The sequence below is a fragment of the Arachis stenosperma genome, chromosome 6 (genome assembly GCF_014773155.1).
Source record: "Arachis stenosperma cultivar V10309 chromosome 6, arast.V10309.gnm1.PFL2, whole genome shotgun sequence".
NCBI lineage: Eukaryota > Viridiplantae > Streptophyta > Magnoliopsida > Fabales > Fabaceae > Arachis > Arachis stenosperma.
Window position 1 is genome coordinate 144969420 of NC_080382.1, and position 27740 is coordinate 144997159.

The following is a 27740-nucleotide window of genomic DNA, read 5'->3' on the forward strand; positions in this document are numbered from 1 at the left end:
TGAATTCTAAAATCTAAAGTGACTACTGACTATCAAGAGAAGACTTTACCCATTCATCACTCTAGGTCAAGTCAATCATTCTTATGACAGGACATAAAAAGAAAAAACAAATTAAAGAAATCATTGATTTTCAAAATATTCAAATCCACATTAATATGTTAGTAGAACAAGAGAATCAACGTCCCTTATCTTAAAACTTCTTGTGTAAGTAGAAAAGGAAAGAAATTAAATAAAATGAAATGAAATAACATAGCCGTGGTTGATGGGTCTAAAATTCTAAATGGTTTAGATGGGTCATGGTGGACCTTATATATTGCATTATTATTATTATTATTAATATATTATTTTGTTTTTATGAATTGATCCAACCTAAATCTTTGAAACTTAAATCGAAAGGACCCGCAATTAACGCTGCCAGTTATTATAGTTATTGCTTCAAACACTATCTTTGTGCGTGCTTATCACTGCCAAATAATGCTAGCTAAGATTATAATATAATAAAAAAAATTATATTATGAATACGTAAAAAAAATTCAACCAACAATTAGTTATTACATGTAAAATACATATAAAATTTGCATTATATTATTATAAATAAATTTAGTTATTCATCTATTACAATTTTAATTATTTTACTATAATAAATTTGATTATTTTAGTAGTTAATTATTTAATTAAAAAAATATGTAAATTTTTTTTGTTTGCCAACGAGCTATTTCCCACGGTATTTCCCAATTCGACAGGTGAAAAATTAATCCGTCGCGGATCTGAACTCCATTTAAGGGTTGCTGCATGCACAAAACGAAATTTGAACCCCCGACACTTGTTTCAGCAGACGAGTGAATTGACCACTCGATTAACCCAAGTTGGTTACAAAAATGTATAATAGTTAATTTGAATTATTTGATTGTTGGTTTTTAATGTATATAGATTTTATTTGGAAAAAATTGATAATTTTGATAATCCTACCAAAATTAATGTATAGTTTTTTCAATTAATTTGGATTCAATTTCGTTAACGAAATACACAAACCATATAATTTGAAAAAAAAAAGCAAATATCTTTGTTACAAAATTAAATTGTTAAATTTTTTGTTAGGACAACAACTAATACATATACGCAAGAGAAAAATAAGAACATAGCTATTATGTTTTATCTTTTGATATTTTTTAATCCTAAAATATTTACAATATGCTATTAATATTTAATAACCCTATGAGATTAGAAAAAAAAAAAGGAATGAAAGTCAATGTTCAAGAAGCAAGAAGGAGTATGTATGTCTTCTTTTTATTTTTCTTAGATTATGGTGATTTCTTTCATGTGATTTAAAAAATGATTATATGTCGTATGTATGACCAAATCTTTGTAGTTAACTTAATTATTGTGCATTATTCTATCTCATGAGGGAGTGAGTTTTAATTGGTTCATTGAATTGGAATGAGTTAAGAGTAAGTCATGAATAATATTTGCTCGCTGGCGCGTGACGGCTAAAATTAATCTTATGCATAATATTGTGATCAAACTTCTTTTCTTAGAAGGAGTCAACTATATTAATCAAGTCCAACACTTTAACTTTATTTTTATTTATTTTATTTTATTTTTTACAAGTGTCATTTTTCTAACTGACCTGAGAAAACCAACCTAAAAGATTGCTAAACTTTTCATGGAACAATGGCTATATTATTGCTGCCCCCTAAAATAATCTTACTTATGGCTCTAAACTAGCTAGGTTTACATTGATGAAAAGTGGTAGGGTTTGAAGAACATTTTATTTCTTTCAAAAATATGCATAATGCATATATTTTTTGTTTAACAAGATTATATATTCAAAATTTGAATTCAAAATCTCTAATTAAACCAATAGAATTGTACCACTAAGCTATATATATTTTGGTGAATAGAATTGATTGGCTTTAGAAAATGCATGAATATTGTTACAAGCTATTAAATTCTATGGATACTATAAAAATATTGGCATATTTATAGAAAAAAAAAACCCTGAAATTCTAATTTTAAAAATTTTATCAATTAATAGAGTAAATATGACTATTTTTATAAAAATTAGTTTTTTTTTCACTTATCATAAAGAGATCTTCCTATTAAAAAACCAACATTCTAACAATCAACATTTGACTAATAAATTGATTTCTACTAATTTATTAGCTGAATGTTGATTGTTATATTTATTTGATAGCAACACTAACTTGGGAATATGGATGTTATAGCTCATGTATGCATAACTTTTTTCTGTCCGTATATAGAAAGAGATACAAAAATGTGAGAACTGATCCGAAATTATATTTTGGACAAGAGAGAGTGTATGAGTAGTTCTAATATGAAAAAAGATTTTTTTTAAAGTGAAGAAAATTATAAAATAATAAAATAAAAAATTAATCATTATTAAATTTATAATTTTTTTTATATGTGAATCCTCCTATCTAAATTCAAGAATAATTAAACTCTTATTTTCTATTTTATCAACTTTTTTATTTTACAAGTCTTAATCCATGTTAAGAAGGGAGGGAGAAGGAAATTTAACAGCGCATGAGAGTTAAGAAAATCAAGAAAACCTAGAGAATGTAGGCAAATTGGAAGAATCAAAACTTGCCACTTATAATTTCTCTAAAAAGATATCCAACAACAACAAAGTCTTATTTCAGTAGGTGGGGTTGGCTACATGAATCAAACGATATCATTATGCTCTGTTATGTATCTTATCTCTACTAAGTGTTCTGTCGGTTTTCTTCTCATATGTCAAAACCACTTGAGACGCGATTCAACCATCTTTTCCACAATGGGTTCTACTCTAACTCTCTCCCTTATATCTTCGTTCCTTGTTTTATCCAATCGCGTATGACCACTCATCCATCTCAACATCTTCATCTCTGCCACACTCAACTTATGTTCGTACTCTCCTTTAACCGCCCAACACTCTGTACCATAAAACATACCCGGTCTTATAGCAGATTAGCAGTGCAATAAAATTTATCGTTAAGTTTTAAAGGCATTTTTTTGTCACATAAAACTAGATGCCCTTTGCAATTTTGACCAACTTACTTGGATCCTATAATTTACATCCTATTCAATCTCTCCATTATCCTGTATAATACACCCAAGATACTTAAAACTTTTAATTTTTTGTAGGATATTTTCTCCCGTCTTTACCACAAAAAAGATATACCTTGTAGAAAAAATATCTTACCATTTTATTTGATTAAAGAAGTACACACTATAATATCTGATTCAACCAATTTATTTTCACTTATATATTTTATTCTCACTTATATTTGACTCTACTTCTTCACATGAAATATCTAAACATACGTATATGACATATCCTAATGTTGAGTGGGTATCCGGTAAGGCATTACAATGTGATAGAGATGGGTTGTAGCCAACGTTAAATAATAAATACTTACATATGATATTACTATATATATTTTAAAAAAAATATGATTATTTTCTCATTTCCTTTTTGGCGTATAAGATGCACAGCCAACTACTCTCTCTATATATAGGCAGAAGAACTTATACATGCATGAGCTGTAACATCCACCTTCACAAGTTAATGTTGCTATCAAATAAATAAAACGATATTCAAATATTAAATCAAAATACGCGTATTCATATACAGCTCATTACACTACATACCCTCCATTACTTGCGCTACCTCTCATGTTTGAGGCATGCATGCATTATGTTTGTCCACAAAATAAAATTGTTATTTTGTGTGAACGTTTCTTCTTCCTATATTATTGTTGTTCAATTCAATTCAAACTATATATATAGAATACAATGTAATAATACTTGTCTTGCAAGAGAAAATATATATATATATAGTAGTGATTAAGGTTCTCATGCTGGGTAATAGAGTCTGACCATGTCAACAAACATTTATAACTTTGGATCCTTTAAATTTTGAATTCTCATTCTAAAAGATAAAATATAATCTCTCACTATTTATTTCATAAGTGGGACCAAGAGAAAATATGAGAGAAAAATTATTCAGGAATAAAAAATCACACTTTATCGTGAAATTCAAAATTTAGATAATCCAAATCCAACATCTATTAATCACTATAAATAATTCATTAAATGATTGCATCTACCCTCACGTTATGTATGATCTGGATTGGAGTCACGCTTTTTGGTTCTCTTCTATAAGAGTGTTAATTCATATACTTCACCATAACTTTATTTATTTACTTATATTGCTATCAGAAATTCAGAATTGTACTTTTTTTTGTTGTTCTTGAATTGAAACTCGCTTTGATGCAAACTTTTAAGTCCATTTTGACCTTCATAAAGGAATAGATTTCGTAGGTTATTAGAGTTTATCATCTTTTTATTACAACGTAATCCAATCCGATCTTAACTAAGCCCAAAAACTAATCTAGTAAATATGTAAAATTAATTTATAAATGAATGAAATTTTCTGCAAAGAATTAGTTTAGAAGTTCCAAAATGTCCCAAGTGTTTGGCCAAATTGATTTTTACAAACACTGCCTGTTTGTCATCAACATTTTGCAAATGCACAAGTGAGGATAGTTAAGTGATTAACCAAGCTCAGCTATATCATTTTAGTAGGATCCACACGCAATAAAGGTTATTGATCTAACAGTAATTGCTTCATACTTTATCATTTTACAACTTACCTCGCTTTAAAGGGTCAAAACCTGTTCTCTTACACCATTCAGTCTAATTTGAATCATAATCCCCGAATCCCCATTACTAACTGATCTCAAGCAGCACTTTCTGAAGTGCTTCTGCTGCCAAAGGGATGTGCAAGCAATCTTGACCATCAGAATCCCTCTTAATCTTGACAAGCTCATGGTCCTTAAACTCAGTCAAATGAGAGTTCAATGTAACCTGGCTGCTAACAAGGAAACGTTCTCGACAAACCGAGTAGAGATCACTGATTGGCATTCCTGAAAACATAAACAAAAAGCCTTAAGACAACATCGATATATGAAACGAAAATGATATTTGTACAACCATCATTTCGGTTGTTTACAGCGGACAACAGATAGTTAACTGTAGTGAAAAAGTTGGTGAATTTTGAAAATGATGGCAATTGTTTCTATGGCAGGAAGGAAATAAAGTCGAGAGAGAATGAGTAGGACCACACCATAATCACACTAATAAAGGTCGTTGAACAACGTTATGGTTATCCAAATTCCAAATAACGAAGTCATATATCAAACAAGCAACATTTAAGAAGTTGATGAAAACTCGCCTTCTTCAGGGTGAGAGAGTTGATGCTCAGCCAGAACTTTGAATACACTCTGCGCATTTGGTGTCAAACTTTGCAAAACTATGGTAGCTGTTTTGACACTTTGGTTCGCACCACCGTGTGCCAGAATCAGAGGATAAAACATTCCTTCAACCTTATAAGGGGCGAATGTAGGAACATGATACCAGCACCAGTTGAACTGTGTGTGAGCCATGTTCTTGTCCCAATCTAGCAACAGAACCAAGATGAAATAGTCATGCAACAGGTAGAAGGCTTCCCCAAAAATATTACAAATTGACATGCATCCTTTAATGTTCAAAATTTCCCAACAAACTACAGTAAACAGAACAATAATTAATGAATATAATAGCAATTTCAAGTTTCAAGACAGAAGTTTTGGTTCTTTGGTTTTATGAAAGGGTAATATCACTTAGCCATTTTTTCAACTTTAAACAGAGATAAGGATACAAGATCTGAAGACCCAAAAAAATGCACACTATTGAATAAACAAAAAAATAACTAAATTATTCCTGGTTTTGCAAAGGCATTCAATTTAACTTATTTTGCACAAATTAATTAACGAAAGCATTTTCATGTTTCAATTCATATCCTCAAAAAGATCTCGTACAAACGATAGGAAAACAATTCAAATCCTTTAAAAAAAATAAATAGACATAGACATACATTTGAGAAATAGCCAACGATAAAATTGGAGAATATTTTAGCTATAATTCCAACTTTCAAGGAACAATATATTCTGCAACAAGATATATGGTATAAACTGAACTTACATAAGGGCGCATTCACATGATCAATTGATGCAACAATGCAAATATGGGTACATGCAGCTAATCGAGCAAGATACTGTTGAGTTTCAAAGTCCCTTAATCCAGGTCCATCAATATTGTGAATTATAACACAAATAACATAACCATCCTCTTCTATTTCAGCTTCATCCAAAAATGTAAGAAGATCTTCAATGGATTGAGAATTGGATGGCTGCTGGCTCTTGGGCAAGTCCCGAGAGGAAGCCTTTCGTTTAGCTTTCACTTGATCATGCAGCAATTCCGCTAGAGTTATCAAAACCTATAGCAAGAGAAGTATGAAAGGAAAAATAGTTTTCATTAAGAAGACAAGCTTAAGCACAAGACACTCAGATCTCGTAGACATTTACTTGCATCTTTCAAAGTTTGTGTTTGTAGTAGCTTAAAACCAAAACCATACAAACATCTTAAACACAAAGATTACTTATGCAAACCAAAATGTACACTAAATTGGCAATGGTGCCACCATCAAGTGTGTTTTTTGAAATTCATGATGGTAAGAGAGAGAAACAAACCTGTTTTAAGTTAATGGTCTGAAGGTAACCGTTTATTACAACTACAGAATATTCTGTCAGAGCTGTTGAAGCAAAATCTTCAAGCAACACCTTCTTAGATCCAAATCCATACATCAGAAGGGAAAAACCAGATCTGTTTAAAATGATGATAAAAAATTAATTAGAAAATAGTGAATATGCCACTCCAATCTATAATATGAATGATTTACAGAATATTCATAGAGTACAAGTTCCTAAAGGAAGCATCTACTATTCAACGAATCTCTACAGGAAAAATATAAGTAAATTAGGAATTTAATCCCTGAAATAATTCGTAACTTACAATTTAATCCAAATTTACAAAACTCAGAAATTCACTCTGTTTTATTTATTATTTCTTTTTTCAATTTTGTCCCATGAAAACTTGAGTACATATTATTTCTGTAAACATAAGTATTAACTCCTAAGATAATTAGCTTTAGGAACTAAATTGCTAGTCTACCCAAGAAAACCCCATATCTTAAAAGCACTTTCTTCTGAAAGATGATCAGATCAAGCTCGAACAAGTAACAACACAGCAATGAAGCTTCATAACAGCTGTGGTAAGGGGGAAACAAACCTTAAAGCAAGAACCCATTCAGGGTACATGTTTTTGTAGGAATCCATTAAGCATGCAATCTCTTTTTCATGCTTTGGTTGAATGTGCAATGAAGCTTCCCTCAGTTCCTAAAAGTGGCAAACATGGTTAAATAGAAACAACCATAAAGAAAATAAAGGATCATAGTCCTCTTATGTCACCAGACAAGAAAGTGTTCTAGAGAGAAATACACAATTTGTTATAAAATGATTTACAATTATGCATAGTTAAGTTTCTAATTTAATACAATATCAATGTGAAAAATTATTATGTTATAAAATCTAATCATGTAATGACAGAGTGTTAACTAACAATACAAAACATTTATACTAGAGTTTAATTTTGATGCACTAAATGGCAATTTCTATCAAATGTTTTACAATATACTCTAATCAAGCCATTCTTTTGGATGCAGTTTATGTAATGATTGTGAAAACTAGTTACTTTTTAGCTGATGCGGCAATAAAATGATTGGATGTGTGCCACAAATATTTTTACTCAAGAGTGCATACAATATTAAATCTTGAAAGTGACTTCCCATATAAATCTATCAATTTTATTTTAGTGCCAACTTCAGATTATACTTGGAGTTTGCCAGAGTCTTGTGTGAGAGAAAGTAACATTAGATTAAAGGACTGCGATTTCAAAACAAAGGTGGAAAAAGGAACAACCTTGACATTTGAAATATTTAAGAAATGATACCTGTTCATCAACAAGGTTGATGTCAGTGAGCTTGTTAGTGGATTTCTTAGCAGAGGAGCTGCCGTGTTCCTTAGCAAGGAAATAATTTCTGGAGAACTCGAATTCCTCTTCTTCCTCATCCATAATTTCATCCATGTTCATGGTTGAATTCAAGACACGAAAAATCAAACAAAGGGAAAACTTTTATAGTTGTTGTGGCTTGTTGATTAGTCTATTCTTCGTTAATTGCAATCTCTGTTGCAGGTTATCACAAAAAAAAAAAAAAGAGAGAGAACTGCAAAACTTAGAGCATTGTTCAAAACAAGTATACCATTATATAAGCACAAATCACAATCAAACTTGCGAAAACATACGGAACGTAGAATGAAACGCTAACCATCGGGTCCGCCGATTTGGTGGATGGTGTCGGTGGCCGGAGATGAAATGCTGTTGGGTTAGTTTGGTCTTCCTCAGGCTCGAGATTTGGCGGGTACATAAGTGCTTTAGAATCAGAGGTGCTATTTGTGCCCTAGGGATTTTCCCGCCGTTTTTCTTGTTTACATTTGACTAGTTGAGACTTTGAGTAGCTCAGGAGTGCATGCTGGGTCGGGCCCGAATGCTGGGTTATTGGATCACTCGTTAAACCAATTAATTCAATCATAATTAAATAAAAATTTAAATAAGTTAAATGATAATTTAATTAAAATTTTAAATTTAAAATTAATTACTAAATTAATCCATTAAAAACCTAAATTAACTAATTATTAATATTAAATTACGATTGTGAATGAATTATAGTTTAAATAGTATAATTTGATCATTTCTCTACATTTATCTAAGAAGTTACAAATTTAAGTTTTTCTATCTTTAAATAAAAAAATATATACTAAATTACGATTTATATTTATAAAATTTGTGAATATTGATAAATGGCCCTCTCTTTTGGTTCACCAGCTCGTAACATGATGGCATTAGCATAGATTCCATAGTAGTGGAAGGGATATGGTGCCCAATTCATACCTTACAAAATTAGGGATATGTTTTTTACTTGAATTTGACACTGCTTTTAATTATTTGAAATTATTTGGCGATTATTTTTTGAAATTTTTATTTAGTCTACATTATTTTTTTTATGTTATGCTAATTTTCATTTTATTCATTTTACTTTTATTCGTATTATTCCTTTTCATGACTATTTACTATTTAGTAAACAATAGAATGCTATCTTAGTAGACACCGGATTCAACAGTCTCAGAACGTTTTAACCATTAAATTGTCTCGTAACAAAATATGTTTTTTAAGTTTTTTTAATAACCACTAAATAGTTCTTTTTTAAATTTAATTACAAATTAACCTCATATATTTTATTTAATTATAAAAATGATTTTTTATTTTATAAATAATTATTTTATCATAAATTTATCATGTTTATTAACAATCAAGAACAAAAACAATAACAAATTAGATCTTCCATTGATCCTAATAAATTTTTTGGCTATTCCAATCGATTAAAAAATTAAATTTGATCCGTGACATTCCTAAGAATCATAAAATCGTGTTTCCTTGAAATCCAATCGATTGGATTAAAGTTTATCACTAAACAATCGATTGAAAATTGTAAGGAAGCATGGTTTTCGCATAAGTCAATCGATTGGTCATATTAACCAATCGATTGAACGGTGAATTAAATGTGGTTTTTTTTATAATTCAATTGATTGTTTAGAATTTCTAATCGATTGAATTGTTCAAACCAACCTGATGTCTCACAATTCAATCAATTCCTTTTGTTACTCAATCGATTGAATTTACCAAAACAATATGGATTTGACAAATTCAATCGATTGAAGTGTGCTACCCAATCGATTGAAATGTGTACTACGCCTCTTTCAATCTTGTTTTCGTTTTTAGAAATGATATTGTTATTCATCTATCTTATCTTTAAAATTCTATTTTCAATTTTTGCAGTTTTATTTTTATTTAAATACTCTAATCTCATTTTTTCCTTAATATTAACATTATAAATTGGTGAATAATCCATCACCAATTATTCAATCTCACCATTAAAATCGTGTATCATTTTCTTTGATTATAAAAAATTTCATTGTTTTTCTTTGGAACATCCATCTACTCAATATCCAATTTCTTTCGAACATCCATCTTTAAAACTATTATATTTAGATTGCTTCTAATGGTTATCTCTAAATCTTTTTAGAATATTTTCGATTTAATTATTCTGATAGTCCTATAGTTTTATAAAATTTATAATTAAATTCCTGTTTTCTTTTCTCTTTCAATTGAGTACCTAGACTAATTTAATTTTATAATTAGATTCATTTTAATATAAAAAAAAAGTTAAAATCAACTGAATATTTCTTTTCAAACCAGAGAAACAAAGTGTTGCTTATACACTATTTCATCAGTATTCACACATTTTCTCTTCATAAATTTTAAAATGCAGGTTGTAGAAAAAACTTCAATAAGTAAATGATAAAACTTCTTGAACCTTCTAAATTTAGCTGAACGATATTTACAACCTTCTACGCATTATTAAATTATTTAATAATTTTAAATTAATAATTTTTTATAAAAATAATTTTATCTAAATTTTAATTTCTAAACAATTATAGGCAATATTTTGCTTATAGTACAATCAAATGCTAAAAACTGAATTAAGTAGTGTCTTTGTAATAAGATAATGTACTTTTCTTATTTTAGGTAAAGTTTTTATAATAAGATAATTATTTTTTGATAGTGTCATGAAAAGTGGCTCATATCATATCATTCTGTAGTTAAGACACTAAATTTTTATAGACACATTAGTATATACGTATACGGGTGCATTTGTTTATAAATATAGATATTTAAATAGAGATAAAAAAATATAAAATTGTATTTGACAAATGAGATATTAACAGAAATATTATGTTTAAAAATATTAACAAAAGGTATAATTTATTTTTTATTTTTTATTATTTTTGTTAATTTTTTATAATTATATTTTTTACTCTTATATTTTTTTCAAAATTTTTAAATAAAAAAGAAATAAATTAGACTTTTATAATTTATTTTAGTTTATCACCAAATAAAATACAAAAATATTAATTTTTGTGTCCCCGCCTTTTATGTTTTGTTCTTAGTATCTTATCTTATCCTATTCTCAAAATTAAACGTAGCCAAAGTGTACACTAAAATATATATTAAGTGTTTGGGTAAAGTATATTTTTTATTCTTGAAGTTTGTTAAAGATTTAAAAAATATTCCTAAATTTTATTTTATTTAATTTTGTCCAAAAAATTATCAAATTGCATCAAATATACTCATAACGGTTAATTTTTCAAAAAATGTAAGAACGATTTAGTAACAATTTTACAAGAATCTTTAAAATAGGCAAACCAGACATAGTATGTATTATTACTGTATTAGTCTTAAACTTTTTGAAAATTTAGCTGGTAAAAGTATAATTGATACAAATAAAAAATTTTAGGGACAAAATTGAAACAAAATAAAACTTAACGATATTTTTAAAATTTTTTATATAATTTTAAGGACGAAAAATATACTTTACCCTAAATATTTTGTACAAAACATTAAAACATAAATATAGTCCATTGATGAGAATATAATCATGGAATAGCAAAATAAGAACAATGCACAGCATCAAACCTTCAATGGAAATATAATCATGAAAGCAACAAAATACGACAAATGTAGTTAAAAATATTCAAGCCAATTGTAGAAACGTCATCACAAACAAAAGATTAAGTACATTGTAAAGAATCAATAAGGGCAAGGACACGAGGGGGAAAAAGATAAATTCTTTTTACCAAAAATAGAAAAAAATAAAGAATCTTTTTATTTTAAAAATTCGTAAAAAAATTGACTTTTCGCTTTTCATCGTCGCCACTCTTTTCAGATACACTCATATATTTTTTACATCAAGAATTTTCCACCGTGAAGAGAGGTTACGAGAATCACCGTGGTTTTAGTTCATACATTAACAGTTAACACATGCACAACATCGAAATTCGAAAAAACCAATAAAAATAGAAACTTTAAAAAGATCACGTTCTTAATAAAAAAAAAAAAAAGAGAACGAATTAGGAAATTGAATTCACCTCGACGCTTTTATTTACGTCAAGCTTTCGTTTGAAAGAAATTTTAAGTTTTATGACGAAAGGAAAATTCTCTAATATCATTGAAAGAGAACAAGAGAGAGAAAGATCACACACTCGCTTTTAAGTTTCAATGATTTAGTTGTTATCGTCGCAAACAGGACTTTTGTAGAAAGAAAAATTCAATCAAAAACGCTACTAGACTACTAGTAATATTAAGAATTCAAAAGAAAAAGTGAAAAAACCAATTTTTCAATTTTTTTTTGTGGTTTCTGTCTTTCTCTCCATCAATATATGCTTTGTGCCTAAGGCAAGGGATTGGATACGTAGATCAATTTAAAATTGAATAATATCATTTATGTTTTTCTTATTTACTGTCATTAATTTATTAGGAAAACAAATTTAAAATTAAAAAATAACTAGATTTACGGTATTTATCTTTTTTTTATACTGTCATTAATTTATTAGAAAAAAAAATTTAAAAATTAAAAAATAACTAGATTTAGCAATTTAGGGTTTGTTTGGGAATTTCTAAAAAAATATATTTTTCAGAGTTATCTTTATTTAAAAGATCTTATGAAAAAGTAAAAGTAATTTTTTGTTTGCATATTTTATACAAAAAGATCTTTTTATTTATCAATTATGTTTGGATATAACAATATAAAAATACTTTTTTGTTTATTTATTACATGAAAAATATTTTTTAAGGAAAAAAATATCTTTCTAAAAAAAGATGTAAATTACACATTCTCAAAAAAAATATTTTTTTTATTTTTCTAGTATTTCTACTTTTACTACTAGAAATTTATCAAACACGCTAAAAAAATTAAAAAAAATCTTCTTTTCATTGAACAGAAAGATTTTTTTTATCAAAATAATAACGCCAAAACAAATACTTAAGTCATTTCTCTATGTTCATTTAAAAAAAAAAAGTTATATGCCAAAAATACATGTTGCGAGTCAATGTGGACGGTGGCATATCCTCGCAGCTGATCATGATTTTCAGTGTTTCACAACAAATTCAGAATCAAAGATTTTCGGTTTTTTGTTTAAAGGGAGGAATGGTGTTGAATGAAAATGTTAAGTGAGATAATAGAATAAAAATTTATATACACATATTTTTATATAAAATTAATAATTACAAATTATTAATAATAATTAGATAAATATATTAAATTATTTAATAATTTTAAATTAATAATTTTTATAAAATTAATTGTGTATGAATTTTAATTTCAAAACAGTTATAGGCAATATTTTGCTTATAGTACAATCAAATGCTAAAAACTGAGTTAAGTAGTGTCTTTGTAACAAGATAAATGTACTTTTCTCATTTTAGGTAAAGAATAAAGAAACTTTCTAAAAAAGGAATGAAAGGACGAGAAAGGTGGAGTTGCCTCATAGGATTGTATAGTTAGTTACAGTTATTAGGGATATTTTTTGATAATGTCGTGAAAAGTGGCTCATATCATATCATTCTGTAGTTAAGACACTAATATTTTATAGACACATTAGTATATACGGCTACATTTGTTTATAAATATAGATATTTAAATAGAGATAAAAAATATAAAATTGTATTTAATAAATGAGATATTTACAGAAATATTATGTTTAGAAATATTAACAAAAAGTATAACTTATTTTTTATTATTTATTATTTTTGTTAATTTTTTATAATTATATTTTTTATTTTTATATCTTTTCAAAATTTTTAAATAAAAAAGAATAAATTGAACTTTTATCACTAAATAAAATACAAAAATATTAATTTTTGTGTTTTCGCCTTTTATGTTTTGTTCTTAGTATCTTATCTTATCCTATTCTCAAAATCAAACGCAGCCAAAGTGTACACTAAAATATATATTAAGTATTTGGGTAAAGTATATTTTTTATTCTTGAAGTTTGTTAAAAATTTAAAAAATATCTCTAAATTTTATTTTATTTTAATTTTGTCCAAGAAGTTATCAAATTGCATCAAATATACTCATAAGGACTAATTTTAAAAAAATGTAAGAACGATTTAGTAATAATTTTACAAGAATCTTTAAAATAAGTAAACCAGACATAGTATGCATTATTACTGTATTAGTCCTAAACTTTCTGAAAATTTAGCTGGTAAGGGTATAATTGATACAAATAAAAAATTTTAGGGACAAAATTGAAACAAAATAAAACTTAACGATATTTTTAAAATATTTTATAAATTTTAAGAACAAAAAATATACTTCATTCTAAGTATTTTGTACAAAACATTAAAATATAAATATAATCCATTGATGGGAATATAATCATAGAACATCAAAATAAGAACAATGCACAACATCAAACCTTCAATGGGAATATAATCATGAAAGCAACAAAATATAACAAATGTAGTTGAAAACATTCAAGCCAATTGTAGAAACGTCATCACAAACAAAAGATTAAGTACATTGTAAAGAATCAATAAGGGCAAGGACACGAGGGGAAAAAGATAAATTCTTTTTACCAAAAAATAGAAAAAAAATAAAGAATCCTTATATTTTAAAGGTTCTTGAAAAAAATTGAGTTTTCGATTTTCACCGTCGCCACTCTTTTTAGGTACACTCATATGTTTTCTATATCAAAAATTCTCTATCGTGAAGAGAAGTTACGAGAATCACAGTGATTTTAGTTCATACATTAAAAGTTAACACATGTACAACACCAAAATTTGAAAAAACTAATAAAAATATAAACTTTAAAAAAGATCACGTTTTTAATAAAAAGAAAGAAAGAAAGAATTAGGAAATCGAGTTCACCTCGACGCTTTCATTTACGTCAAGCTTTAGTTTAGAAGATATTTTAAACTTTATGATCAAAGGAAGATTCTCCAATACCATTGAAAGAGAACGAAAGAGAGAATGATCACATACTGACTTTTCAGTTTCAATGATTTAGCTGTTATCGCCGCAAACAGGACTTTTGTAGAAAAAGAAATTTAATCAAAAAATGTTACTAGACTAGACTACTAATAATGTTAAGAGTTCAATCTAAAAAGTAAAAAATCCAATTTTTCAATTTTTTTTTTGCAGTTTCTGCCTTTCTCTGTCTATCAATATATGCTCAATATATGCTTTGTGCCCAAGGCAAAGGATCGAATACCGTAGTTCAATTCAAAATTGAATAGTGTCATTTAAATATATGCTTTTGTGTCAATATATGCTTTTATTCTCATGCATACGTTTATTTCAATCAAACCTTGATGATCACTTTTGGAGGTTTGGGTGGTTTTAATTAGATAGTCATCGTAGTTCTAGTTGTCATTAAATTTTAAATTTTTAACTAAATTTTCGAATATTTTTTTGTTGTTGGATTCTCAACATTTTTTAGATCAAGTAATTTATACTCTTAAAAATTTATTAGATTCTTATTTTGAATGTCAAAGAACCTAATTTATTCCTCAATAAACTTTCTAAGTATATATGAATGTGCACATCATTTTTTCAAGCTACTCAATTTTTCTGTAAACATATTAACATCAATGTAAGTTTCATTGTTTGTTACATCTATTTGTTATAGTAATCCTGTAACTATTAAAGACACATCTATTTAGACCTGTGCTTTTTTATCCTCCTCCTTTGAAATTTCCTTATTCTTGTAAAAATTCTCATAATCTGCCAAGAAAAAAACAATAAACATCAATCAGAAAACACAAAACTAAACCCAAACAATCCCTGAAGCAAATACAATCATCTAAGTTTAGCGAATAAAGACAACAACTGAAACAGTTCCATTTTCACTACTAATATAGACACATCCAGTATACAAAATGGCACTATCAACAGTTTAATTTATTAGGTTAACTTAAACTAATTTCAGCAGCACAAACCAAAAATTAAGACAAAGAAATATGAGTTAATTTAAAACCACAAGCATAGTTTGAATGTAAAAGAAGCATTCACCAAAACAAAAGTAATACATAAATTAAAATACATAACAACTACAACAACTCTTTAGGAATTTGGTTTTATCTTGGTGCTTATGTCACAATGTAAAGGCATCATATAATTCTTATGCTCTACATATGTCCTCAACCAATGAAAAATTATGGTGCTCTTAACTTTTAACTTTTTGGATTTTTAAGAAGGAATATATATAATGACAAGTAGACACCAACTAAAAACTAGTAAAGAAAGATAAATATATAAGTAGCCAAAATATGAATATGTAAATCTTCATAATTTTATTTCATAGAAGCAATTAAAATAAATTTAATAAGTATATAAAGTATGACAAAAATAAGAAATCACATAAGTCTTTCTTTTTCTTTTCTATTTATTTTTTTCTAAAGGAATAGAACAAGCAGATCATAGTATGCAAAAAAAAAAAAAACAAAACTTAGAAGCAGTAACTTACTAATCTTAGGCAGTTGAACTTATTCATGAACCTTGGTGCAGACGATTCATGATCAAGAGGTTCTCCTCCTCGGATAATAAGGCCTTGTCATAAGTTTTAAATCAGACAAACAGAATAATAAAGTTGACAATTAAATATGAAGACTTCACAATATCAATAGATCAGAACATTATCCAAAACTTACTTCATCTACTGAGTAATCTCAAACACTCTCAAATGACTTATTAAACCACTGAGAAAAATCCTCATATGAAATAAATGTTAGGTAACAAGAAGTTAAGTTGCATAATACCATCCCTAAAAATCATCCCATTTCAATAAAAAAGACCTGAAATTTTACGGAAAAAAAAAATATCAAAACAAAAAGTCCCAAAACATCCAAAACACCTTTCTTCAATATATGAAAAATTTAAGGGGAAAAAAAGAATAAAAAAACTGAAACAACACTGTAGGGACCTCGTTGGTTATCGTGTTGGTGGGCATGCGTCGGGGAGAGCAGGTGATCTGTGAATCGCCAGGGGTAGGGCTGCGGCGGTGGTGGGGGAGGAGGGGCTGCGGCGATAAATTGCAAATCGCGAGGGGAGGAGAGTTGCGGTGGTGGTGGCGGATCATGTGGGAAAGGGCTACGGCAGTGGTGGCGACGCCGCGAATTGCAACGAGAACGGCGATACGGTGGTGGCAGGCTGCAAATCGCAACGAGGAGGACGCTGTGGTGGTCGATGTCGCTGCGAATCGTGACAAGAACGGCTCTGTGGCAGTCGGCGGCGTTCCAAATCACGAGGGAGGCGGTGGTTGGCGGTGTTCCGGTGACGGTGTAAATTCTAGGCCCAAAGATAGCCAGAGAAGAGTGAGAGGATTTGGGGGCGTGACTCCTTGATTCACGTTGCAAATATTCATTAAGTTACAATCCTAATATTCAAAATCCTAATTAATGGATATAAATACATTTTTAATTTTAATTAAAAAATAATAATTAATGATTGTTGTCAATAGAAATAAAAAAAAAATAATTTTAATTTTTAGTAACAATTATCTTTAATTATTATTTTTTAATTAAAATAAAAAATGTATTGATAATGAAAAAGATAAATGATACTATTCAATTTTGAATTGACCTACGGTACCCTATCTTTTACCTTGGGCACAAAGCATATATTGATAGAGAAAGAAAGATAGAAACCGCGAAAAAAAGAAAAATTGGAAAATTGGGTTTTCCACTTTTTCGTTTAAACTCCTAACATTGCTAGTAGTCTAGTACCATTTTTTGATTGAATTTCTTTTTCTACAAAAGTCCTGTTTGCGGCGGTAACAACTAAACTATTGAAACTGAAAAGCCAGTGTGTGATCATTCTCTCTCTCGTTCTCTTTCAATGACATTGGAGAATCTTCCTTTGATCATGAAGTTTAAAATTTCTTCCAAACGAAAGCTTGATGTAAATGAAAGCGTCGAGGTGAACTCGGTTTCCTAATTCTTTCTTTTTTTTTTGTTTTGATTAAGAACATGATCTTTTTTAAAGTTTCTATTTTTATTGGTTTTTTCAGCTACATTTGTCATATTTTGTTGCTTTCATGATTATATTCCCATTGAAGGTTTGATGCTGTGCATTGTTCTTATTTTGCTGTTCCATGCAAAGTAATTCTCATCATGATCACTTGCCTATTTTTCTTTTTTAGTTACTTCTTGTGAAACATGACTATGACTCTGTCCTTGTTTGAAAATTTTCGATTTATAGAGATTGAAAAAATTCTAAATTCTTTCCAGGTCAGGAGCATGGAGGAAGGCTTTCAGGGATCATGGCACCCGGGGAAAGTTGTCCATTCTGGGAGGCTGCACCGCCATGTCAAATATGATAACATATTACTTGATGATGAGGTGAATTACCTTGTGGAAAAGGTGACTGTTCCGAAGGTATTGGATGGCGATAGCGACTCTTCAAATTGCAACATTCGTGGTTGGATTAGGCCGGTGCCTCCTAAGAGGGAATTTGAAAGTAGGGAACTTAAATTTGGTCTGTGTGTTGATGTGTACTATGAAGAAGCTTGGTGGGAAGGGGTTATATTTGATCACTGTGATGAAAAGCCAGAGAGGAGTGTATATTTTCCTGATTTGGGTGATGAGATGAAGATTGGAGTTCATCAAATGCGGATAACTTATGATTGGAATGAGGTTACTGGGGAGTGGCAGTCGAGAGGGAACTGGGTTTTTCTTGAAGTTCTTGAGGAGTATGAGAGGAAGATGTTTATTTCAGTTTCAGTGAAGCAAGTTTGGTATGATGTAAGGACCAAAAAGGACTTCGCCAAGATTAGGGAATGGAATTTTAATGAGAAAGAGTTATGGAAAAAAATGGTAATGGAGGTAGTTGATGATTACTTAAGGCTTACACTAGGAGAAGTTTGCTCCTCCTTAGATCTTCCAAGGAGTTTATTGAGAGAAACACCGGAGATGGAGTCTGTTGAATCTACGGCTAATGTTGACTTCAATCAAGAAGTTGATATGGCCAACTCTTTGGATGTTGCGAATTCTGCAGGTCAGTTGAGTAGCATTTGTATCACAACTGCTCATTGTGATGGTACCTCTGATAATGCATTTGGTTCTGATGATGGGATTGCTGAACTCCCTACGGAAGAAGGTGAGTCATCAAATTTGTTGAACATTGTTCAAAAGTGGCCTACCATTCAGGATCAAGGGGTCAAAACTGTCCTTCAGAAAGAACCAGTTACTCCTGTTCAAGAGGTCTCAACTCAGTTTAATGGAAGAAAACATAGAAAGCTTCGCAGCTCAACTCAACATTGGGAACCTCTCAAATTGTCTAAGGTTGAGTTATGTCCTGATGTTATTGAAGAATATGCACAGGCACCTAAAAGAGCTTGTCCGGAAAAAGCACGAAAACATCTTGCGTATCTTGGATGGGAAATTGAGTGGAGAAAGCATAAAGCAAGCGACACTTGCTATAGGTACAGATATAGGTCGCCTGATAAACAGGGTGTTTACTACTCTCTCAGTCGGGTTTGTAAGTATGTGGCACAGAACTCGGACATGAACCCTTTGCCGTCCCAAAATGATCAGAGTATGATGCAACTTACAGCTGACAATCATCTTGAACCTATTCTTATTGATCAATCAGAAAAGAGTCAGGATCTAAATGATCAGAGGGCGATACAACTTAGAGATGACAATCATCTTGCACCTATTTGTATTGATCAATCAGAAAAGAGTCATGATCTAAATATTTTGCCACCAGTTGTGTCGTCTCCTGTGGATGAAGTTGCAGATGAACCTGAGTTTTGTCCTCAAGCTGTTTTAGAATATAGCTTGAATAGATCTGCAATGCGAGGGCCTGACATGAAAGAGGGTAGGTCCAAAGCAAAGAGGCATCTATTGGCTGAAGGATGGAGCTATCACTATGCAAACCCAAGAAATAAAAGACAAGGGTTTGTGTATATCCCTCCAGACAAGGGAAGAAATCTCCCAACACTCCATGCAGCTTGCCATTATTGTATTGAACAAAATGTTGATAAATGGACCAAGCTCGGAATGCAACCTTTGAATGCACAGGATAATGTTGACCAGGTTTGGAGTGCCAATTTATTGCAGAAAGCGTCCCAATGGCTTCGAGAGGAACGCATGGTACCTCCCACAGAAGTCATAACTTCAAGTGGATCAAACCATAGTCGGAAGCGGAAACTCTTGAACAATACAAAGCCCAGCTTATCTAAGCACCAAAGAAATGGATTACCTCGACGCGTGCTGCGATCAAATAAAAGGGTGCAAAAGGTGTCTACCCCTTCTTTGTCACACCAGAAACCTCAGAATGTACTCTCTTGGTTGATAGACAACAACATTCTGTTGCCAAGGTCTAAGGTTTCTTACAAGCCAAAAGGCAGGCTCTGTTCAGCTGAAGGGAGAATAAGCAGAGATGGAATCAAGTGTAATTGTTGTTTGAAAGTATATAGTCTTGCTGGCTTTGAAAGTCATGCTAGTGGCTGTAGTACACGCAGACCGGCTGCAAGTATTATTTTAGAAGATGGTAGATCACTATTAGATTGCCTGATAAAAACGGTGGAAGATCATATGACAAGGGAAACTATGGCAAAACCACCAAAATATTTTCCTAAAGGCGAGAATGACAATATTTGTTCTGTTTGCCACTATGGTGGGAATCTAATTTTATGCGATCAATGTCCATCTTCATTTCATGTGACATGTCTAGGTGTGGAGGTAACTAATAATATTCTTCCTCAATCTCATCATATTTGGTTGCATCTTGTCCATTGATATCTTAATTCAATTCACCACTTTCATTCAACAATTGCTGTTGGAACTGAATTGTTTCCTCTTGCTGCCTTCATTTTTTTTCCTGTACAGAACATTCCTGAAGATGACTGGTTTTGCCCATCATGTCGATGTGCAGTTTGTGGCGAAATAGAAGAAGAGGAGGGAGATTTCCTTGTTTGCATTCAGTGTGAACATAAATGTAAGCCAATATTTATGTTTACTTAAATTTCCATTTTTGACTATATGCATTGATATTTCCTTCTTATGCAAATGAATGATGCAATGCTTTATTATCATCAATGCCAACCTTATGCAGATCACTTTAAGTGCCTCAGAACTAAATATGCAACTAACTCGAGAAGATATAGTAAAAACTGGTTCTGCGGAAGGGACTGTGAAAAGGTATACTAATCAAGGTCATTTGTTTATTTTTTTAATGCTATGCTATTATGTTAACTGGAAGCATTGCTTTACTTCTTACTATTCAAACAAAAATTGCATTTTGTCATCGATATGCTGCATAAATTATTCTAGTAAACTTCTCTATCTTCTATGTTAGATTTTATGGTAATACTTCTTAATCTAGGTAAACTTATGTGCTTCAACTTCATCTTCTCATAATGCCTGCATCATCATGATCATTTACTAGTAGCAAGTTAATGATCATTTCAGATTTGTATGATCAAATGTGTGGTGCTGGAAAGGCCTTTTGCCTTACATACTTGTCTCTACTTTTTGTAGATATATATTGGTCTCCATAAGCTACTAGGAGAGCCAGTTTCAGTGGGCATTAACAATCTAACTTGGACATTGGTGAAATATATAAACTCTGAGAGTAGTGATCCGTGTACTACTAAAGGTTACTTATTGCCAGAAAGTTACAGCAAACTCAATGTTGCACTCTCAGTGATGCATGAATGTTTTGAGCCCCTAAAGGATCCTTCGTCTACCAGAGATCTCATGGAAGATGTTTTATTCAGTCGATGGTTAGTTATTCTCGTTGTGTTCGTTTTTGTATCATTCAATTTTGTTGATTACTAGATATCTGCCACTGAATTGTGCTACATTGTTATAGTTCTGTGCCAATACCTGATATGTAAACATGTACACTTTATAGGTCAACACTTAATCGATTGAATTTCCATGGTTTCTATACCGTACTTCTGGAGAGAAATGAAGAACTGATAAGTGCAGCAACTGTTAGGTGAGTATGGGATCTGTATTGTGCAACTACTAGTCTTTGCTTGGTTGGTGACTGCTATTTGAAATCTTGAACTACAAGTACCTATCCTGTCTCATGTTTTGGTCATCTGGTTTGTTATTTAATTCTTTTAGGGTTTACGGAAAGAAGGTAGCAGAATTGCCTCTTATTGGTACCAGATTACAGTATCGTCGACATGGAATGTGCCGCATTTTGATGAATGAGCTTGAAAAGGTAAGCCACAAGGCACCTACATTCATTGCAAAGCCTTTATTGTTTGTTAGAAAACACTGTACAATATATTGTCCTATGATTGATTGTGTCATTTAAATTGGAAATAACTGCTCAAGACTTGAATAACTTCTTAAATATTACTTTATGATTCATTCCAATCTAAAAATATTACTCATGATGATATACCATGCTCATTTTTATCCATTTAGCTTTCTGGTTTATAAACTATCCTGATGAATTTGTTTAAAAACATTGAAGATTTTACTTTGAATACCATGTAAATCATTAGTTATAATTTGGGTCTGTGATACAGATCCAAACAAACAATTTCACACTGGCACTTCTAAGATTGTGGGTTTTAGGTAAAAAGGAAACAGAAAAGAGAGAATAATGACTCATGAAAGATATGATCATATTTCTATATTCGTTCTTTTTCTTTATAACACCTTTAGTTAAAGTATATCAAGCTTTAAGCTCATCAAAATTGATCTCTCTACACAAATTAACATCAACTCCATAAAATACTATTGGCACAAGGCAACTTAGAAACTCTGTTGGATGGGGGTACAGATTTTCTTATGGTTATGAGTTCATCAGTTTGGTTCTTTAGTTGGACCAGAAATGTTAATGCACACCCTGAATTTTCTAATTCATTCTGTCCCCAGAACCCTCGATCGGTGTTGTTTCCCAAACAATTCGATTGGTTTAGCTATCGTGGCTTTTGTGGATGGATAGGATTCTCCAAAGAACTTTGAAGTCGAAGTTCTTCTTCAACTTCGAAGTTCTTCTTTCATGAACGGAAGTTGTGGAGCAACAGTTGAATTGTCTTCATATAACATCAAGGTCATCGATGGCCTATCTTATACCCTTTGGGTGCGACCTTTTCTCTGCCACTGCAATAATGCAGAATGCTTGTGTGGTACAAACACATGACAAACAAGATAGGATAGGAATAGACGCACCCTTAGTATAATATACACACCCTTCCAAATAATGAGGGAAGCTGAAAAGAGTCAATAGTAGGGGGTGTACACACTTGGTCAGATCAAATATACACGTTTTTTACTTCTACATCAGATTGGATATGCAGGCTTTTCAAAATAAAAAAAAAAAAGTTTTTTAATTTTTTTCATGAATTTTTTTCCCTTTTGGATATGTTTTACTTCAAAAACAGTATTCAAAAATCATTTTCTTAAATAGTAGAGATAAGATAACCAATATAAAAAAGGGAAAAGGAATAAGTTTCTCATCTATCGGATTGGATCTGAAAATGATATACCAATATCCGATATTCGATCCTATATACTTGCAGATCGGACTGGATAAAGATCCAATAGCCTAGTGAATCTAATATTATTCGTAAAATTCGATCTGATATAGATTCGATCTGGGTTGGACGTATCGGAATCCTATTTGTACATCCCTAATCAAGATATGCGAATCTGTAAAATGAATAATAGAGAATTACAGTAATAGAAAATTCAGTAATGCTATTTTGACTTCTACCTAGGAGTAGACAATCCAATTGAGTGATAAAATTATTCTGTCTTTCTCTCTTATTCCCTTGGCTTTCTGTTGCTACAAAATAGTAAAAAATGACAAGATTTTCCGGCAGAGTTATGATTTGGCCAACTTCACCAATGAGTCAAAATAGCATTTCTTTAGAAAATAGGAAAGAATATTACGATAATTAACAAATAAATAAAGTTGAAAACAATATTTGTAGTTTACACCTAAAGTAAACTGTGAATTGATCATAACCCATTAGTGAAGAATAATCATGCTTCATTATTAATCTTTTAATGCAGAAGAGCACCCTGTGGAATCAAGATAGATTTTTGGATAATAAAATTGGGCTAGGGATAATTGAATTAAAAAGTAGACCAAGAATTGTGAAAACATGATATGGGCCCATACAAGATTGGCATAACTGAATTTGAGGCCATACAAGAATGCTTTTGGCACTGAGTTAGATCTATATGGCTGCAATTGTTTTTAGGGAAGACAAACATAGAAACACAGAGAAACTAGAGTGTGTTTGGATATGGAGATTGATATAAAGGACAGTGTATTTTCTAGATCTGTCTAAACCTAGGACAAAGGGAAGAAACAAATTTTTTCTCTTTTTTTTTTGGTATTGAATTTTCTAAGTCTTTATCTCTATATTTGTTATTAAATTTCATAAAATGATTCTGGAGAGGACAATAGTGCAAAAATGAGCTGAGTTATTTTACAGATATTTAATCACGTATTGTCGTAATAACAAAAAAAATCTTTTCATATCTATTATTTGTAATAGTTTACACTTTATTTGAAGTTCAATTGAATCCTTCTTTCTAATTTGAATTTTCTTTTATTAGACGCTCATGCAGTTGGGAGTGGAGAGGCTCGTTTTGCCTGCTGTTCCTAGTGTTGTAGACACATGGACTGGTTCTTTTGGCTTTGTAAAGATGACAGAGTTCGAGAGGTCGCAATTCTTGGACAATACTTTTTTAGATTTTCAGGATACCATCATGTGCCAGAAGCTGCTGAAGATTCCATCTCCAGAATCGGTTTTGTTAATAGGTTTGTAACTTTCCAAGTGTCTTGTTATATAGCAATGTATGTGCCAGTGATTACATCCTTAACGTTTCATATTGCAGAGTCCCAACGAAGGACACAGCATGTTTTGCCTGGAAACAAGTTAAATTTTGATGCTGATCTGATATCTGAAGTATTACACCAAGCAGAAGAAACTGACAAGGAAGAGAGAAAGAATTCACAAATCCACAAGTATGTATCATCTCTGTTTATTAATTCCTAACATGAAATGAGATTATAATGGCATTAGATCCATCAAATACTCTGTGGAGAACAAGTTGGAAGGAGATCAAAGAAGTTACATTCGGCCAACACTATACCCTCTATATTATTGGAAATTTGGAATTTTAGTTGCATTCATTCAATTGAAGTTCCTCACTAGGCTTAAATTTTGATGGGGTCTTGTGGATTTGATATATGTTAATATTCATTATTACAATTCTTGCCAATAAGTATAGTATATTAAAATATGCTGTTCTATTTTGAGAAATGATGATAGTATTGTATCTAAATGAATGTTGTATTTTTCCAGTAATTGTGCTGGAAGCAATGATCATTGCAGTAATGGTGCCATTGACATTGAGCAAGTCACACCGGTACTTTCATCTTTGTCTTCTTAATTGTATAAGTGATTCATTCACATTTTGTTTCCATCTTGTTTTGGTGTTAACACTGAATTTTATTTGGACTCTTAGGTGAATAAACCAAGTCCTGAGGATCCACCGAGCTCTATTGTAACACAAGCTGACAGTAATAATGGCTCACCATACAAGTGCTACTACAAAAGAAGGAAATACACAAAGTTTTAGAATTTAACGAGGTGGTTGGGAGTATTTTCGTTTCAAAGTTAGGGGTACAAAAATGTAAATTTAGGTAACTATGCGCATTCCTTGCATGCATCATGTTGCATAAACATGAGCCTCATAGGTGCAAAAAAAGCCACTTTTGAATGGGTTTGGAAATGTGAAAGTTTGACCATGTTTCTCTCTAAGGATGAATATAATTATTGGGAGTAAAGAATGTAAATATGAATAGGAGAGTCTTGTAATCAATGCTTTGAATACTCAGTTTTTGTTTATTACACACTCAAATGTTCAATAAGAGCGACACAATGAAGAATTTATTATTACTTAATTTCAAAAAAGTTGAATAATTTTTGTTAGAGACGATCTTGGAGATTTCTTTAGTTTAAAATGTCATCCAGTGGGTTAATTTTGTTGGGTTTTAGATAATCTGAAATTAAGGGGTTTTTTTATGTTTTGACAGTTTTTATTTTGGGTAATATTAGGTGTATACTAAAATAAACAAGCAAAATCAGCTTCTAGTAGTATAAAATACATATTAAAAATAAATTAAATAATACATGTATTTATGAATGAATATACTAATAGGAGAGACTGTCTTCAAAGTGCTCTGTTACATAGTGCTCTGATAAGGTTTCTAATAACAATGCATATTAGGGTTTCCAAAGCTACAGGGTGACGGGTGTCAGCTAGGGATGGCAAAAATCCCGGCGGGACGGGTACCCGGGGGCCCGGGGAGCATGTATGGGGGGTAATTTCTACCTGCGGGGATGGGGCATAGGACCTGTATAATAAATAGGGCGGGGGGCCCGTGGAGACCTGTTAAATCCCTGTTTACATGAAAAGATTAAAATAACTTGATATATATATATATATATATATATATATATATGAGCCATTGTTGGAGAAACCCTAGTCGTCACATACTCACATGCTTCACTCAGTTCACTGCTTCGGAGACAGAGACGAGATGTCTCCTCTCCTCTTCACTCCTCAAAGGTGAAACCATCAGTCTCGTCTCCTCTCCTTTCCTTCTCGAACACCATCGACCGCTGGCCACTGCATCCCACCTTCTGGGTCTTCAGCGCCGCAGTCTCGTCTCCTCTCCTCTCCACTTCTCCTCGAAGTTCAAACCTGCAGCCCCTCCTGTCTCCTTCTCAAACACTGCCGACCGCCGCCTTTCACCCTCTGGGTCCCTCAGCGCCGCCTTCCAACCTCTGAGTGGCTCGGTCGCTCACTGCAGGTCTCGATCTCACTGTCGCGGCCACGCAAAATTCTCCTCATCGCGGCAGACTCATTGCCAGTCGTCGTCGTCTCCTCTTCACCGTTCGTCCGTCAAATCGCTAGTCTTCACTAGTCTGCCCCTTTTCTCCGTCGGGTAAGTCAGTCTTGTGGTTTCTGAATTTCTGAATAGGGTAATTAGGTTCTGAGTTTTGAATTTTCTAATTCTGATTTCTAATTAGGGTTGATTTGATTCTGAATTTCTTATTTAGGGTAATTAGGTTTTGAGTTCTGAAGATCTGAATTAGGGTAATTAGGTTCTGAATTTTCTAATTTTGAATTCTATTTAGGGTTGATTTGATTCTAAATTTCTGAATTACGATAATTATTAGGTTCTGAGTTCTAAATTTTCTTATTCTAATTTCTAATTAGGGTTGATTTGATTCTGAATTAGGGTAATTAGGGTTGATTTGAAAAAGGTAGTGTAAGATTTAGTTTTAGAATATGCAACAAAGAAAAGAGAAAGAGATCAAATTGCTCAATTAGATATGCCACCACCACTATCAATTCCTTCAAGTTCAAAGGGGAGGAGGTTCAGTCATGAAGATTGACAAGCTGATTTTGCTGCGCATGTAAGGGAGGAATCCGCATTTATTGATACAAAGAGTGAGTTGGATTATTATCTTGAAGAGAGACCGGTACCACAAACTGAACATGATTTTGATATCTTAAACTGGTGGAAGTCAAATGGAGCGAAGTTTTCTACTTTGCAAGCTATTGCTAGGGATTTTTTAGTGATTCCTATTTCTACCGTTGCTTCTGAATCTTCATTTAGTACAGGTGGTTGATTTGTTATGCCGCATCGTAGTAGGTTGCGCCCGGACACATTAGAGGCTCTAATGTGTAATCAAGATTGGCTTTGGAACGAACTTGGCACCACAACTAACATAGGATTTGAGTGCTACACAATTCATAACATTGAAGGAGATGTTGATGTAAGTAAACTATTAAATTGCATATAACACATTATATTTTTATATTATTGACTTATTGAGTTATTATAT

General features: G+C 31.2%; 2 protein-coding genes across 3 annotated transcripts; one reads left to right on the plus strand and one right to left on the minus strand.

Moving 5' to 3' along the window:
• Positions 1–4468: 4468 nt before the first annotated feature.
• LOC130935985 (origin of replication complex subunit 2) lies at positions 4469–8416 on the minus strand. Of its 2 annotated transcripts, none has more exons than XM_057865944.1 (7): positions 8267–8416; positions 7891–8124; positions 7171–7277; positions 6573–6705; positions 6025–6319; positions 5237–5461; positions 4469–4928 (listed from the first exon to the last, which is right to left on the minus strand). In XM_057865944.1, exons 2-7 carry the CDS (start codon positions 8029–8031, stop codon positions 4732–4734), a joined length of 1098 nt encoding a protein of 365 aa, XP_057721927.1. In that variant the 5' UTR covers positions 8032–8124; positions 8267–8416; the 3' UTR covers positions 4469–4731. The 2 variants fall into 2 exon arrangements, with proteins under 2 accessions (XP_057721927.1, XP_057721926.1); XM_057865943.1 differs by having other exon boundaries at positions 8244–8405.
• A 9315-nt stretch (positions 8417–17731) lies between these two features.
• On the plus strand, positions 17732–25684 carry LOC130934924 (uncharacterized). Its single transcript, XM_057864444.1, has 12 exons — positions 17732–17812; positions 18124–18833; positions 18921–20580; positions 20728–20836; positions 20954–21039; positions 21379–21623; positions 21755–21841; positions 21973–22072; positions 24433–24637; positions 24715–24844; positions 25185–25248; positions 25348–25684. Exons 1-12 carry the CDS (start codon positions 17732–17734, stop codon positions 25459–25461), a joined length of 3591 nt encoding a protein of 1196 aa, XP_057720427.1. The 3' UTR covers positions 25462–25684.
• Positions 25685–27740: the final 2056 nt, after the last annotated feature.